We start from the raw sequence: 17,455 nt of genomic DNA, 5'->3' as shown, positions 1-17,455 counted from the left end.
AGCAAGATCAAGTTAGTTACAAGTTTTATTGCGGTAGATACATGGAGTTTGGAGGATTTATTTATAGTTTTATGTAGACGAAGTATGAAATACTAAGCCATGAAAGAAATGCCCAAGATTTCACCTATGCATATAGTTTTACTTGCATGTTGTTATTTGTTAATCTGATGTTAGTTACCTTGGCCCTAAGTACAATCTGAGTGACTGGTAGCAAGATAACACATGTCTTTAAATGGTTATTTGAAGATTTGTATGTAGTAATTGGTTTTACATGAAATCTTGCATTACAGTTTTTGAAGGCCCACCTTCATGTGGTCAATTAGAAAGACTGAACTATTAATTAGAAAGACTTCCAGGTCTTTCTGTTTGTATTGCCTTTGTTAATCTACATAAATGACTGCTTCCTTGTGTCAGCAGGGGGAGACAAGGTATGACACTTCAAAACTAGGCATTTCTGTGCTTTCCTGTCTTAACAGATAAGACAACCACTTGCTAGTATTTATGACAGTCACTTATGCAGCTGTCAAATTTCTATTCCTCCACACAAGTAGCCAACTAAGATCAGATGGCATCTTTTTTTGTTATTTAAAAGTAATGCTGTGCATTCAAGTTCATGAAGTTGGTCCAACTTTATTAATTAAACTTGTTGGAAAGGTTGAAATTAATATAATCTGTTTGACTGAGTGTTTGTTTCTGATAATATGTAGTTGGTCAGTGACAGGGCTGTGTTTTCTACGTGTCTAGGTGAAGGTGAATGAATGACAGAAGGCTGTAGGTTCCATTTAAGAAAGAATACCTGCTTCATATCCTGCACTTTAGCATAGCTGTCAGCTTTTATGATCAGGCTGTTGTGCTTTTTTGATTCTATTTTATTTTTACCTTATTTTGGTGCATTTCATATCCTTTCTGATGATCTCAGGGGGCAGGGTAGAGTTCAGAGCCTTGAACCTACTTTTGAGGACGTTCCCCTTCAGCTCCTGTGAGGTTCTCCAGAGTTGCACTAGCAGTGTGTGAAAAAACGAGACATATGGCAGTCCAGTGGGAAGCTGTTCATAAGTTAATGAAGTACTATTCTTTAGTGGATTTGTAGATTCAGGGTAGAATTCAGTGGGTTTGGGGGAAGCGAAACTAATGCATTCTGAGAACGCTAATACTTAGCTATTTGCTTTCATGAAAGCCACTTCATTTGTGATAAACTTCTGAGATTCAGAGTTTCAGTAGTCCAGTGGAGAAGCTACCTAAGGCATTAATGTCGGAACTGAGTTGGTATTGGAGAGATACAACAGGGGTGGAAGGAATATTCTTTATTCAGGCTTCGTTTTCAGAGTTAAATCATCAATATACTAGGCATTGATGTTCCTTTATGCCAGTAGAAGGGAAAAGTGAACATCTTGCCTACACACTGGTATGGGATGCTTTGAAAAAACGTTGGTAACAAGGAAAAAAAATCTCAACGCATAGATAGAAATGTTGTCTTGCATAAAAATAATTTTGGCTAGGCTATTTCTAGGTAGTTCCTCTTACAGATGAGTGAGACTTTTAAACAAAAAGTCTTACCTTCAAACAGAAGCCCTGCATGTGGCTCTTTTCAGATTGTTTGCATTTCACTCTTCTGCTTTGTGTTTCCTTCAGGCTAAAATTGCCTGTCCTTCTATGCATGCTCTCTGAATTGTATGCCAAAACCTATCTGAGCACTTAGGCACATACCAGACTGGTTTTGCAATAAAATTAATAGAGGTACAGTGGCTAGCATTAAGAGAAAAAGGTATTTCATGTAAAATAGTGTTAGGTAAACTTTCCTTTTACTAGCAGGCTCTCTGTGTGTGTTCTTGTATTTCTTTAGATATGGTTGAAAGTTTTAAGTTTTCATTATTACCATAGCAACATGTGATTATTATGGTTTTTTAAAATTATGCAACTGAAATGGGGAGGCTGATAGTCTCTGCCAGCCAGAGATCCTCCTATGATGCTGCTATGATCCTTCTATAATACTAAACATTGCAGCAAGTTTTACTCCTTGAATGCGAACTGTCTTTTAATTACTATCAGAATATGATCTTCCTCAGCAACTATTTCATATAGAACTGAACTATTAATATAGTCACCAGGTGAGTATCTTGTTGACTGTGTGGATTTCTGTAAACCCCACTTTATAGTCAGTTGCCTGAATCTGTGTCCTTCTCCTTCATACAAGCAGGTTGAGAGTTTTTTGTTGGGGTGGGAGGGTAGAAGCCTGTATTTCTGAAGCCAGTATATTCTTAACTTGTATTTGGAGTAATTGCTCCAAGTCACTTTCTTTTTTTAGTATTGTCAAAAAGATTAGTGAAAAGGCAGCCATTGATTGTACAGCACGCTAAGATCAGTTGGATATGTAAATTTTTCTGTTAGCTAAAGCTGAAATATAGTTGACGTACAATCAGAATTAATAGTACATATATTACAGTAAACTTATGTACCTTTTCTGATGATAGAGTAAAACTGTCTATTTAAAATCCAGAACAATTAAAGGAATAAATTTTTAAGTGAACAACAACTAGAAGTTTTCCTCTCATGGCATATTGTGGCAGGCATCCTGTAGGTATAAAACTCTTTGTTGTAGTGAATGTGACCAAATGACTTTTTCTGTGTCTTGTTTTATGCATCTTTACAGTTCTTGGTCTTCATAATCTACAAATCACTATATGGGGTTTATTCCTTATTTAAAAAATGCAAATGCTGTCTCTTTCTGTAGTTTCAGTAACTGTAATTCTGTTTCTCTTAGAAGATTGAATAGTAACTTAATTTCTCTGGTTTTGTCAACACCAAAGTTTCTATCCCTGTCTGCACTTAGTCATCCTTTAGATGGAAAATGCAGAAAACAGACCTCTGATTTATTTAAAATTAGACTGAACTGATAAGGGTAATGGCTGTGTATGGTCCTGTTGGACAAGCTATGGCTCTAAAAAGGACTGTTCTTGCTTCTAAAAATGTTCTTTAAGGTCGGTTGCCTTTTTTTTAATGTTTACTGTAAACTACCTCTTGAACTCGAATCTTGCTATATAAGGATATTTTTTATACTTTCAGGTCCATTGGGCCACGGCTTATGCTGAGAATGACATTAGGAGCAGAAATTACTAGCCAGCTGAAGGCTTCTTCGTACATAGCATCAGGCCAAAACCTTTTGAGATGGGACCTGTCACCAGAGCAAATTAGAACAAGAACAGAAGAACTAATCAGGAGGACAAAGCATGTATATGACAGTGTCGGGATGCTTGATATTGGAGAAGTAACACAAGAAAATACTGTACGGGCCTTGGCAGATATAGAAATGGAATATGCAGGTTAGTGTATGTTTTCTGTGATTCTTTCCATAGGGTATTCCATCTGTGCATAAAGAAACAATGAGGAAAGATAGTTGTTGCTTACTATTCTGATTCATGTTGTTCTTGTTTAGAATGTGTAGCGGCCTCTCAAGGGTCCTCTACTCATAATAATCTTTCAGAACCTCCCAGCAGTATCTAACATGATCAGCTACAAATTTCTGCTGCTTTATTCTAGAGACAAAAATAAGGATTAGCAAAAAACTATGCTCCTTGATGCACGCTGATAAGTGCATTGGTCACCTGTTTTGTCTTTGCATGTGTAGCTCCACAGTTTATTTTCTTCTCCAGCTCTGTACAGCTGCTAGGGCACAATGTACGGTGCTTGTGGTAAGCCTAGTATACTCAAACCTGATAATCAGTGCTTTTTTCAGACACTACAGAATCTGAGACAAGCTAGTTAAATGGAATGATGGAAAGCTTGGTAAGCTCTTAGTGTAGAAGATGTGATGGTTGAGAATGGGGAAATTTTTGAAAGAAGACTGCTTTACTTCATTGCTTTTACATTATGGCCTGCAAGGCCTTGAAGAACCCAGGGAGAGGTGTTGGTCATGCAGTCACATCTAGATTGTTCTGAATGAATTATCCAGACATGCCAATAAATGGATGGGGCTTAATGGTCAAACACAGGTCATTCAGTTAATTTGTTAATAATTATCAGTCAGAGGAGAAAGGAAAAATAAAAATGTGTTTTGGGTGGCTTTGTTTCGAAAAACCTATCAAATGGTGGCTTCATGACTCAAAAAGTAGTCAGTGTAACAAAATGTCAAGTTCCCTTAAATCCTCTGAAAAAATCTTTGATAGCAACAGAAGTGCTGAAAACAGCCACCTTGGCCTGGAGCAAAATCTTTGCCTTGTGAAAAAGAGTAGCCTGTAGCTCAAATGATTGTACTGTAATATTAATCTGGTTTTCACATTACTTAAATTACAGTTTAGGCACATCCATTGAGTTGACTGGAATTGATGCTGGCAGAAAGGCTGAGTAATCTTAATCCATACAGCTTCCTGTCAGATTCAGTTTTAATTGTATCAGTGTATTTGGTGTAATTATTTTAAGTCTTTTCACCAAGGTATAAAACTCTCTGCTTTAAATTAAATTAGAAGGAAAATCTATATGTCATTCAAAAAACAGTGGCCATCAGCTTCCCAGCACAACCACCGAGATTTGCATCTTCCAAGATATACTTTTTTCTCTACATGCTATTGCAGTAGTGGGTCATATTTAAGCATTTTAATGCTAATCTTCAAAGCTGTATGTGAAATTAGCATGAATTACCTGTGAAACAGCCCATGGCATATGATAAGGATGTATTACCACAGCAAGACTTCCATTAGAACCTTGGATTTTTAAGGCCTCTGTGTCCCTTTCTCAAGTACATGAAAGACCTACCCCTGTAACTGGAACTTATTATCTGAAAAGACACAGATGACAACAGGCCTTATATTTCACTTGGAAGCTGCCAAAACTCACTTCATCATTTTGAAATATCTTGGTATGAGGACAGGGAGTGGTGGGGAGGGGGGAGTTTCCTGTGGACTTCAAGAAGAACTATATGCCCATATTTGCATTCCAAAGGTTTTTCAAGCTGAGAGCATCTCAGGGTTTGATAAAACAGCTACAGATTACATAAAATTATAAAGCTTTAAATCATCCTAAAAGGTTGTTACTCTAAAGTGTGCTTTTGGGGAGGTGGAGGTTGGTTAAATTGTAATTGGTTTTGAATTAAATTAATTCAGCTGGTCATAACAGTTCTTTTCTATTTAAGGATTTCTATTCAATGTCATTAGAAGATGCAATATTCCTTTAATAAGCAAGGACTTACTTAATCTCAAAAATGTAATCTAAAAAAGTACTATTACTTAGCTTCTGATCTCTAGAAGTTCAGAATACATAAACAGCATCTTCTGTGTTTGCCTTGTTGTTTCCTAAACACAGAAGAGAAGATGGATATTTGACACTGTTCTCATAATAATGTAAAAAATAATTTTAGGACAGATGGGCCTGTTTGAAAGATTTGGAGCTTTTCACTTTAAATGCTAACATGGAAGCACCTGTGCCAGCTATGAAACAACGTCGGTCTGCACTTACTAGTAGTTCATCTTTCAAAAATCATGTATCATATTTATACATCTTTCAGTCAATTTTGTAGAAGTTGATGAGATAGTTGGGCTTGGGTAATAGATAGTTGCTGTAGAATGTTTATTTGTTATAATGATGTGCAGTTTTGTTGTTTCATGTATTCATTTTTACATTTTTCGTAGTCACTTTTTTTCAAGCCTGATCTGAAGTGTCAGGTTGTTTTGGGTGCTTGTTCCTTATGTCTTCTGTAAATATCAGAAGCGGGGCAAGTTCCTTATCCTTAAAGCATTTCTAGCCTCTGTGTTAAGTGTTCATTGCCTTTTATTTAAACAGTGGAAAGAAGCATGTTGGATTTTCCCCAGCATGTCTCACCTGACAAAGAGGTACGCTTAGCAAGTACAGAAGCTGACAAAAAGCTTTCTAATTTTGATGTGGAGATGAGCATGAGAGAAGATGTGTTTCAGAAGATTGTTTATTTGCAGGTAAATCACAATGATATCTGCATAACATGTGGAAATATAGATGAAATTCCAGCAGTGAAAAACTTTTCTCTAAAGAAATTAGTACCCACAGCACTTTTCAAGATCCTCATCACTGTGTGTGTTTCCTCTGTGTCTGTACCAGTCAAATCGTCCCAGTGAGACACAGCTGTACAAACAGGCTGTCGTTCCACAAAACATTAAGCCACTGTAACTTGTGGCTCCCGCTCTTTGCTTCTCATGACTAGGTGTCTGTATCCTTCTGCCCTCAATTGCAATAGCTTTGACTTTTGTCTCATCTTCCAATAAGCTGGTACAAGGAAGTTAAACTAGCAGAACAAAACCCATCAGGAAAAATAAAATTGTTTTCTACTGGTTGAGCTCCCTGAACTGCTTTGCCCCGAACATCACCAAGGAGGGGAGGAAGAAAAGAGGCAATATAGCAGTGTATTTGGGTTGGCTTATACTACTTTTGCATTTTTGTCCAAAGTTGTCCTTTATTGAAATTGTTGAGAATTTACAATTTTAAACTCTAGTTTTGTGTCATGAAAGTTAATGAGAATGTATAACTGGGAGTAACCTCTGAAATTAACTCTTTTGATCTGCTAATTATAGACAGCGATGTTGTATACTCTTCCTCATATGTTGCTTAAGCCTCAAAAGAAAACCAAGTCCAAAGATACGTTTACTGTTGAACTAGTTTCTACCCCTTTTGTGTTTCTGTTTAGCTTCCCTTCTAATTGAGCACCTACAAGTATCTTGTATTCTTCATTTGTACTATTTATTTTCTAGCTCAAACAAGAACATTTGGTTTTGTTCAAATGCATGTAGTAATGTATTTACATTTAGTAATAATTTTCCGAAAGTGTGATTTAAAGATAATGCAAGGAAGCTATCTAATGTGAAAACTGAAATGCATGTTTGTCAATGCTTCAGACATGAATCTTTCCTTTCAACCCCATCAATTTTTAACCTTCATGTGATACTAATAATATACTGGAGACCTGTTCCTTGGCATATTCTTTGTGTTTTTTGCAGTGTTAACTGGGAAGCAGAATAATATTTGCAGCACCTTATTAAAGTGCCTTCTAATACCATTATCTTCTATTGCTGTGGTTTTTAGTCACATTTTCAAGTGTTCTCCTCTAGCTGGATATTTTTGTTTATGTGTTTAGAGGTATTTAACAGCCCCATTTTGAAGACCTTCTGTTGGTGTTGGCAGATAGTGCCTTATGTTGATTTTTTTCCTGCTCTGTTGCTACTAATTAGATTATTTGGTATATATTATTCGCTGTGATTTTCCCCACCCTCCAGTATAGTATACACTGATACATTTAGGGCTAATCTGCCATATCTGTGTATCTATCTATTTTTAATTTACAGGAATTTCTGATAGTAGCTAGTGAAAACTGATTGCTGTTATTTGCTACTATTACTTTTGCATAGCCTTTGGGGTTTTTTAACTTTCTTATTTGGTGCTTTCCTTCTTCATTTCCCTTTGCAGAAATACTTGGCTTTTGTAATAGTTACAACCACTGCTTAAATCTCCATGTAATTTTGTTAGAGCTTTTCCTTGGCTTAACTGCAGCATGTTTTAGTATTAGTTTTCCAAAGATGCAACCTCTGAGTTTGTATCAGCTTCATAATGATGATGGAAGTAGTAGAAGTTTTTGCTGTAGAACAGATGTGAAAATGCCAATAGTGCCAGACTGATCAAGTCTTGTTATTTCCAAATGACTAATTCTTGTTAACTTTTGCTAAATTTCTAATACTTTCTCCTATTAGAAACTCTTGGCTGAAAAGTCAGGTTCCAGGAGCACATGATAAAAAAAACCCCAAACAAACAAAGGCCTTCCACAAACAGACATGCTTTGCTGAAATCCTTTTGTCAGTTTAAATGAGCTAGTAAAACATTTTTATTAAACGGGGGGTTTCATGGCCTCACTGAGGATTTAGTAGTTCAGGTATATTAATTCAGTTTCTTGATCCTGCACAAGGGCCAGATTAAAATGCAATTAATAGAATGAAGACCCTCACACTCCCATGTTATTTATAATACAGTCAGTCCACTAAAAGATGGTGTGAGTCTGCTTGATCTCAGTGACATCCTGAATAGTTTTGCTACCTTCAATGAGGACTAAACTTTTCTACATTAACAACTGTTCAGTATTCTTTCTAAATTCTGCTTTACTTGAGAACTGTTGATGGTGAAAGATGTGTGAAGTTTTTGTATTTATTAAAACTAAAAAACCTGAAAGTAATCTGGTCTCTTTTCTGTACACGAGGTGAAAAAATTCCTGCATGAATTCATGTTGAATACACTCCTTATCTTCTTTAGAAAACTTATTTTGGGGTTTGCAACTTGGATTAAAGGTGAATTTGGTAGTGAAACCATTTTAGATTTTATTACTTCTAACATCTGCACATGTTGGCTAGCAGGGGCATGCTTAAGAATGTTGCCAATCTTCCCCACCCACATGCCCTCAGGAAACAGCCTGATGTAAACAGCTGCTGCAGGTTTTGTTCACGATATTCTAAGTAGGTTTTTGTTTCTTATTCTGCCTGAAATTTTCTTCATGGAATAAGGTGGTCTGGTTGACCAAAACAAGTATGAAATCCTATACAAGATCATCAACAATGACCATTCTAAAACTTTTGGAAAGTTCCAGAATTTCATGTGTGTACTGTATTTGAAATAAGCACTTCTGTTGTGGAAATTGTTCATTAAGGAAACCCAGGATGACATCAACCATCCTGACCAGATCGAAGTTCAGAGGTGACCACAGAGCACCCTTGGTTCCTGTGCCTGGTAGGCTTGCTTATCCTTAAAGACCTGACAGGTCTTTTTGAATGTGTATCATCCTTAACTTAAGTATGTCTGTGATGCAAGTAAGCTTCACAAAGACTAATATTAAAACTAGAAGCTATTTAACATTGATTTCTTTGTAAGTGTATAGAGAGATGTATAGACATCAAGTGAAGGATGAAGAACACTTAGTTTTCTCCTTTTTCCCAAAAGAACCTTTCTCTCTCTCTTAGCTTTAGGAGTCAATATTCACTGGCTTTAAGGGCTTAAAATTAGTGTTTGTGAATTCCCTTCTTCTGCCTAAAATCTTTGCTGGGTTTTGGCCCAGGAGGCTTTCAGGACCGTGACAGTTCCATGTGCCCAGTGGATGGGCTGGAAGATCCTTCACAATGCCTAAATAACTCACTGAGACTTAGCACAATCCTCTGTCTTCAACTGTTTCTGTAATAAAAGCAGTGTCTTTTTATAGAGATTAGAGTACTTCATTTTTTCCCTCAGCCTTTCTATTTTGCTCTTGCAGCAGAGTTAGCACAATATAAATGTTAATGACATATCTCCGTTTTTCACCTCTATCATTTTGATGTTGTGCTTTTTCTATCATACTAGTCTTAGGTCAGGAAAAAGAACCCTAGAATTGTGCGTTACCCAGTGGAAAAACAATATGTGAAGATTTTGATGCAAATATTTTTGTACTTGGTATCACAGCATTGATACTCCTAGATGTAGTGCTGAGTAGCATAAAGATCGTCATGAAGCTGCAGAACTTCAGGGAGTATTCTTTGCCAGAACAGAGCAGGAAGCCTGAATGTCACATTGGGTAGGGTAATTAGCATTCTTTTTATCTTTGTGTTGGGAAATACTCTGTGTGGATTGGCTTACGCATTTGTCACAAATGAGGGTGGAGATACAAGGTTTCACATGGAGAGGGTGGAGGACATTAGTTTCTTCACTTACTTTCCTCCCGAAAGGAGATTTCCACCATTTACATCCTTTTATTTAAAAACAAACAAAAAAGCAATGGCCAAGTGCTGCAAAAAAGTCATGGCCATGGTGAAGGGTGCACCATACAATCACGTGGCTCAATTATCATTGACTTTAGCTGGGTGGTGACCTATAGTAGTTAGGTCATCCTTTTGTGTGTCTATGGATTCTTTTAAAAAATACCTGTAAACAGGGACTATTAAAAAGAAAAAATATTCATCATTCATCATATGACAGTATCAGTAAACAAGTTTAATCTGCATATTGCTTTAGAAAAGTCAGTTTATCACAAAACTAAGGGATTGTCATTTTTCTCACTGGACTTAGAACTTCTTGCATATAGACTATTGGTATATGCCTAAGAGTTTTAGGCACAATTCTGCTAATGCTAAGCAGTCCTGTTGTAGCATAATGCTCCTGGGACTTCTGACTATTTGTGGAGTAAAAAAAATAAAGCTAAACTATTCTATGCTCTTTCACGGATCTAAACCCCAATTTTCCCTAATTTATTAATCTTATATGGAGGGCACTGGTAGGAATAGACATTGTTTATACATTGTATGGATTATTCTTAAATGACAGTTGGCAAAGTATCTGTTTTGGTTTTTATTCTTATTTTCTCTTCCAATACACCTTATTTTTTCTGTTTAAGAGAGGTAGTTGCACTGGCAAGTCATCAGTTGACAGCTCTACACAGTTGTGTAACTTTAATAAAATTTGCATGTTTCAACGTCCTTACTTTTCAGAGGTGCTAATCAAGAATTAATTGTATGTAGGTAAGCTGATGAGAGCATTGTTGAGACAAGTCAGAGCTAGTTCCAACAGCCTCATACTTGAAGGTGAACTTAGATAGAATATGTCCTTTTTAACAACAACTGTAAGTTAATACCCGTATTTAAGTGTTCGCTTTTAGATGAGGGGAATTAAAATAAGAATGTATCCAGCATTATTTTCAGTTAAGGACAAAATGGCATGTTTCTGAATTAAGCAGTTAACACTGTAGTCAGTTTGAAAGATAACCTTCACAGGACTGATCCATGTTCTTTTATGAGTATCTTGTGGGTTAATACTGGTTCCTTTAGGAAATTGCCATTCAAGAATCTTCGTAATGGCATAAACAGACATAGAAATATTGTTTTGTTTCCACTGGTTGATTTGTTCTGATATGCTCAAATTTTATGGGATCTGGTAACCTTCAGTGACACATCTATCTCTTGGGGTTTTGTTTAATCCGTCTAAGTTTTAAGGTACAGTGTTACTTTATAGCCCTGATTTTCTTCAAGTATGTTTAAGAAAGCTATTTCTACAGAAAAAGCTTAAGTGCCCTGTACTTATAAACTAAAAGGGCTTGATATTATGACAGCATGTAAATGTGCTGAGGTAGCTGGTAAAAGAAAATTACTTTAAACCCATGATACATCAATATAAGAATTCTGTTGTATAAGGTAACTGTTTCTGGAAAGTCCTTCACACTAAAATCCAGGATGTTCCTTTTTTACTATGGTGGCGTTTCTTTAGAACAACTCTGTACAGACCTTTCTAATGCTTGGTATCTTTTTTACACCGTGTTGTAAGTTCAATTATTCTGTATTGTCATTTCAGCAAACCTGTGATCCTGAAAATATAAAGCCGGAAACAAAGCGATATCTAGACAAATCAGTTCAAGTGGGAAAAAGAAACGGACTCCATCTTCCGAAAGAAGTGCAGAATGTAAATATGTATGGACTATTAGTTTATAAAGCAAAGGTGACAAACTGTTGAAGGGATGAAATTATGGTTGTGTAGCTGTACTAAGCATATATTGGAACTTTTTGTGCTTTTGGACCTGCTTAATTACTGCTCTGGTCTGTTCTTAGTTCCAGATCCATTCTTTAAACTTCAATCACCTTAAAGTCTTTAGATTAATCTGTTAGATACCCATGATACCCATTGGATAGAAGTGGTATACATCACCTCTCTTAACCTTCTAGAGTAAAAGAAAACCATCTGGAAGAGTTTTGTTACATATTCTGATTACAGAGAATGCCTAAATTAGATAAATTCCTAGCCAAGAGACCTCTCAAAAATGTTATTTGTGAGTTCAAGCTTCAGAAGTATGCATAATCGTTACAAAGACAGAGCTATTTTAATTCCAGTTGTTAACCAATGTTGTAAAATGTGTCCAAGAATTTAATGGTTTGAGTAAAAAAACTTGAGGGAGGTAGCTTAAAGGGAGGACAAGCTGTGCTGAGAATTTTGGCTCCATTAAGGGATGATTTACTGAAGCATATAAAAGCACATGTCAGTTCTGAAAATCATGAAGTAAAATTGTCAGCATCTCAATACTGACATTGTTCTTTTAAAATTCTGAGTGATGTTGTATAACAATCTCAGTTTATGTCTGGAATAGACTTTAGCCTCTGTAGAAAATGTCATTCTTCATCCACGTCGTTCAGTTAGTGGGAACAGTTTCATATGTATTTGCATTGCTTAAGGACGATTGGTGCCTTCAAAGGGGTTTTGAAATACTTTATAAGGAGACGATAGTTGAATTTAATTTAAGTAACACTTGACTAATGATAGTTTCTGCTGAGTTTTGTATTTGGTGTGTATTATTCTACTGGTAACTACTGTGTTTGTGTGAACTTGACAGTAAGGGGTAGAGTCATACTATAAGATATAACAGAAAATGTTTCAGATAGGTGAATATCAGGATTTTATAATAGGTTTTGGAATGGTCTTGTCTTGTATGGGTATTTTCATCTTTGTCATATCTGTACAATTCCAAAGGAGTGTTTTTCAGTAGGTGGCATGCGTTTGAAATGTCGTCGGTGTGATGACCCTGACCCAGGGTTCCTTGTTGTTTTTGTCAGTGATCATTGTCAATTGCTCAGGACCAAAATAAAGATAAAAAGGAGGCTGAGGGAGAGTGAAGTGTGATGCTACCTACAGTGTGTTACTTAATGCTGTTGGCTAGTGGAGAGCCTAGCTGAAAAAAGTGAAATACTATTCAAGTTTTCTTTTTGTTTTTCCACTAAGTTCTGTTTATACTCAATACAGGAAATAAAGACGATGAAGAAAAAATTGAGTGAGCTGTGTATAGACTTTAACAAAAACCTGAATGAGGAAAACACATTTCTCGTATTTTCTAAGGAAGAACTTGGTGAGTAGTGTGCTTACTCTTTCCATGTATTCAGCCTTTCAATTTTGCTGGAGTAACTGGTTTTGGCTCAGTGATGATGGCTATATCAAGTGAAATACTGGCTGTTTTCCATTCTTCTCTGTTTCATTTTTACTCCTTCCTTAGAGTTCTCCAGTCCTTAGAATTACCCTTTGCAGGTGTTTATGATCTCTTCATATATTTGTGCTTCCTGAAGTGTTTGCCTTGTATCAAGTTATCATATCTGCCATACTATTTTTTTTTTTTTGCAGAGCTTTACTGTTCTTTGCTTCTTTCCTCTGTTCTGCACTGTTAGGCAATCCCCTGTGTATTATATTTATTGCAGTTATTGGAAAACTTTTCTGTCCTGCAATATATTTTTAGCTACTTCAATTATTTAAACTGTTCTGGAGATTTCATGTGACAGAGAATTTGGGGATTCATTATCTGAAGGGCATGGCATAGAATGTACTTCAATAACACCAGAGATACTTTTTTGTCATAATCAGGTTTTTACATGGTAGCCTTAGATGTATTTCTGTTTTGCTTACAAGTGTTCCCAATTTTTATTTTGTTCAATTGTGGTTTGAAAAAGTTTTAGCATCTAGTTGTAAAAAGAGGGGTTACAGTTCTGTGGAGATTTTTGATGTCAGATTGCAACAATCTCACAGAAAGAGAAGGGAGTAGGTAATTCTGGTAAAAGTTGTTTATTAAATTGTGTTCTAGAAGGCCTTCCTGATGACTTTATTAAAAGTTTAGAGAAGACTGAGGAAGACAAATATAAAATTACTTTAAAGTATCCCCACTATTTTCCTGTCATGAAGAAGTGCTGCATTTCAGAAACCAGGAGAAAAATGGAATCTGCCTTTAACTCAAGATGCAAAGAGGTATGTTGTATATTGACTGTTCTACAGGGTAATGGCAGAGTTGGACACTGAGCTTAGACATTCACATGTTAGATTTGAGTTCTATATATTGTCTAGTACGTTGAAATCAAAACTTGTCAGTGTGATCTTTAACAGTTCCTTGCTCTAGTTTATTCTGATATCTAATGTCCTTAGAATTTCATGATCCACCTGTGTGTATATGTATCTTAAAGTTTCAGTGGTGCTGTAAATAGAAGTAGGATTTTGATCTTTTACCATATTTCCCTACAGTGTTCTGCAACTGCTTACTGGCACTTTCCTCCCAGAGAAGGACATCTGATTGAAACTTCTGTAGTACTTTGAGATTCTTCAGAATGAGAGGGGTTATTAAGCATACTTTTTAATTATAAAATACAGGTGATTAAATGTGAAATTATCACATTGCATATTTATGAGAATTTTAATAAAAAATTTAATTAGACGTTTAAAAAACCCTACTGTTTATAAAAGATTCATTTAAATATCTAAAAAATAGCATGAAACATGCCTTATGAAAAGAAGAAATAATTTCACAAATAATTTCTTTAATACTGAAGAGACCAGGCCCCTAGCCAGGTACAAAAATAAAAGGAAAGAAAGGCTAGAAGTGTCATTCAGCAAATTTACTAGCCATTTGTTAGAGAGCAATGGCAAAATTGAGCTTTTGTGTTTGAAGTGCTGGGAAAGGTGAACAGTGCAAGATAAGATAAAATGGCATCAAGAACTGAACACTGCAAGTCGGCATGCTTTAAAGGGATTTGCTGTTTAAACTGTGAGACAATCTTCAAACCTATTGCTTGAAAAAAAGCTGAGAAATCTCACTTTTCCAGAACTGGAGGTTAACACAGTTACATTTTCAGCTTCTCAAGGATCCTCCATCACATCTAGGTCAGGGCCTGGGGGTTTTGTGTTTCAGATCTCTTTCTTTGACCGCTGTTGTCAGAGTGGCAAAATAGGGAGATTTGCAAACAAGCTTTGAATCTTGGCACAATAGCTTTGCAGTCTATCTTCACCACTAAAAAGCTATGGAGCTTGCTGTCAGCCATTTCCCTGTTACCTTTCAAATTTAAATGATTTATAAAGGAAATAAGATTTGTTATTATCCTAAAAGGAAATGACATATCTTTTGATTAATTTAAACATATAAATTAAAATAGGGATAGTAACAACTCAGGTTGACTAGAAAACTAGCTGCCTGCAGTTAAATGTTGTGACAAAAAAATTATAAGAATCTAGCTAAAGATATATTATTCTATATTTATATCTTAAAGTGTTTCATTTGAAATGTTTGCTGTTTCTTATGATTACAGATATTATTCAGATAATTCTTTCCATAAAGTGTTTTCTGGTTTCACTGTACAAATTTGACTCCTTTCTTTTTTAGGAGAACACAAAAATTCTTCAGCAATTGCTTCCACTAAGGGCAAAAGTAGCAGAGCTTCTTGGTTATAATACACACGCCAACTTCGTCCTGGAAGTAAACACTGCGAAGAGCACAGATAACGTAACAACCTTCTTAGGTTTGTTCTTATTTATAAACAACACTTTTATATTTGGTGTGGCAACATGACTCCTCAGCCAAGATAAATTTAAGTACATAATTGGGTCACAGTGTCCATCATGTTTAGCTAGAAAAGGAACTCTCTGTTGCTGCTGTTCTAGCATGCTTTTTTTCAACCATAGCTATATGAATGCAATTGTTCCAAAACAGGGAAGCACAAGACAAAAATCTGAAAATATTTGTGATAGCAAATACAGGTAAGCAGTTATATCTTTCTCTGCCCCAAAATGCACTTCTCATAATTTAGAACCAGAATATCATGTGTACCCTAAGCAATTTTATTGGTTCTTATTCTATTAGAGGCTACATCACACTTTCAGCTTTTCATTCCCTTAGGTTAGTTGCAATTTTTTGTGTGTGTGTAGCCTTGGCGTCTTTTTCTGATACAATTGCACTAGTTATAATGAAAGATTATGGTATGTGATGGTGCAACTTCCTTGAGCTGAATTAAAAAATCAGCTCTGGAATGATAGATTAAATCTGGAATTCAAAAGCCCTCTAATGGAACTTGATCTGCAAACAGGTATCTTGAAAATTTTAAACTGAGAAGTTTAGAGATTTATAGTCATTCTGTTGACATCAGTGGGCCCACTCTGTCCATAGAGTTAACCTCTACGTTCTGGAATTACGTAGTTCCATAGAATAGTATGTGCTCCTTTGTTAACGTGTTCTAACAGCATTTAGGATTGTATACTAATACACGGTATAAATAAACCCCCCAAAATAATTTAGTACAACAATAAAGTCTGGTGGTTGTGGGCTTTTTATGTTTAAACATCAGTAAAGAGGTTCAAATGCACCTCTTCCTTCACCTTTAATTCTGTTGCATTTCTTCTGTTATGGTGTGAGCTTAGCTCCATATTTGGCAATACCAATTATCTTTATGTTTGTCAATGAACTTACACTTAATTCTGATTTATAATTAAATGTTAGAATTATCTGATTTTTGTAAGTGTACTTAAAGTAGTTTGGACTCTTTACTATCATTATATTTTTGTAATTCTAAATGGGCTTATGTAAGACTTCATTTTTTCATTTGTTTTCAAGCTGAGATACCTCATAATTTAGCAGTTACTGTTGTGACTAATGTTTTACAGTATGAGATCATGCACTTTTCTATTCATAAATATCATGTTTCATGGTAATTCTCATAGAGGGAGAATGTTCATCAAACTAATTGACAGCTTTAGTTTATTTCTTCTCAAATATTCTTGGCTCCGAGTATGACAGTATGATTTGCTCTGCTTTGTTCATATATATTACTGTTTTAAATCCGTGTTCGTAAGCTGATCTTATTGCTAGGAAGAAAGCATTCTGTCCTATGACATATTCTGAATTTCAGGTAATATGATCTGAATTTTAGTCTTTTAGTCACGTAAATGCATATAGGGCCTTACAGCCTACCTAGAAACAGGAGTGGCAGTTCCTAAATATTATGCTGTAGACCAATAGTGAATATTAACCTGAAATCTTAAGGATGAAAAAAAAGTGTCTGGTAGTCCAGAAATACTTACAAGAGAGTAAGTACAGTATGTACTTTATGGGAGTTTCAACAAGTGTAAATATTTTATATTCAGTATACTGGATTCATAGTGCTATGACTGTTTCTTGTCCAAGGAAAGCTATATTGGAAAAAAATGGGATCATAGAGATTAATATCCAGTGGCTTTGGTAGTCTAGAAGCTAGCTGTCTTGCAGGCAAGAATTCTCTAGTCTCTTGTGCTTTTATAGCACTTCAGCTGCAAGTAGGTCATAATGTAAGAAAAAGTATGGTTTTAATTTTGTGTTGCACTGCTAGTAACTAATAGTGGTTGTAGTTTTCAGCTGTTTCTTCAGAAAACACATCAAGAAAACTGAGATTATGTGAGGTAGAATCAAAAGCTTCAAGCAAAAGCGTCTAGTGTTACTTTCAATTTCTGATGTCTTTGGAAAAAGTCTAAATTTTCCAAAATCCTTCACAATACTATAGGCGTATGTGGACTTCTGAATCATTTATAGCATGCCTGTAATTAAAATTCATTAAGACAAGAAAGCAGACAGTTTCCTTGCTGTTAGTCAATAAATGGAAAACTCTAGTATCCACTCTTTGGGCATATGCTTGAAGTTACAAGTGTATTTTGTAGGAATATTCATGATATTAAGGAA

The 17,455-nt window shown here is 35.6% G+C and overlaps 1 protein-coding gene across 3 annotated transcripts in view; it reads left to right on the top strand.

The window, feature by feature from the left end:
• The window catches only part of NLN (neurolysin), a 35,447-nt gene that overhangs the window by 8,204 nt on the left and 9,788 nt on the right, over window positions 1-17,455 (top strand). Inside the window, exons 2-7 of one of the 3 annotated variants that reach the window (XM_040579073.1) lie at window positions 3,064-3,320; window positions 5,773-5,921; window positions 11,308-11,415; window positions 12,745-12,847; window positions 13,571-13,731; window positions 15,134-15,269. In XM_040579073.1, coding sequence (XP_040435007.1) covers window positions 3,064-3,320; window positions 5,773-5,921; window positions 11,308-11,415; window positions 12,745-12,847; window positions 13,571-13,731; window positions 15,134-15,269 — 914 coding nt within the window. Of the gene's footprint in view, window positions 1-3,063; window positions 3,321-5,772; window positions 5,922-11,307; window positions 11,452-12,744; window positions 12,848-13,570; window positions 13,732-15,133; window positions 15,270-17,455 lie in introns of those variants that run through there. The other 2 variants (XM_040579074.1, XM_040579075.1) reach the window with 2 other exon arrangements.

Source organism: Falco naumanni, chromosome Z, assembly GCF_017639655.2.
Source record: "Falco naumanni isolate bFalNau1 chromosome Z, bFalNau1.pat, whole genome shotgun sequence".
NCBI lineage: Eukaryota > Metazoa > Chordata > Aves > Falconiformes > Falconidae > Falco > Falco naumanni.
Note: the sequence above shows the minus strand (reverse complement) of the source record. Positions and strands in the feature narration are given on the sequence as shown.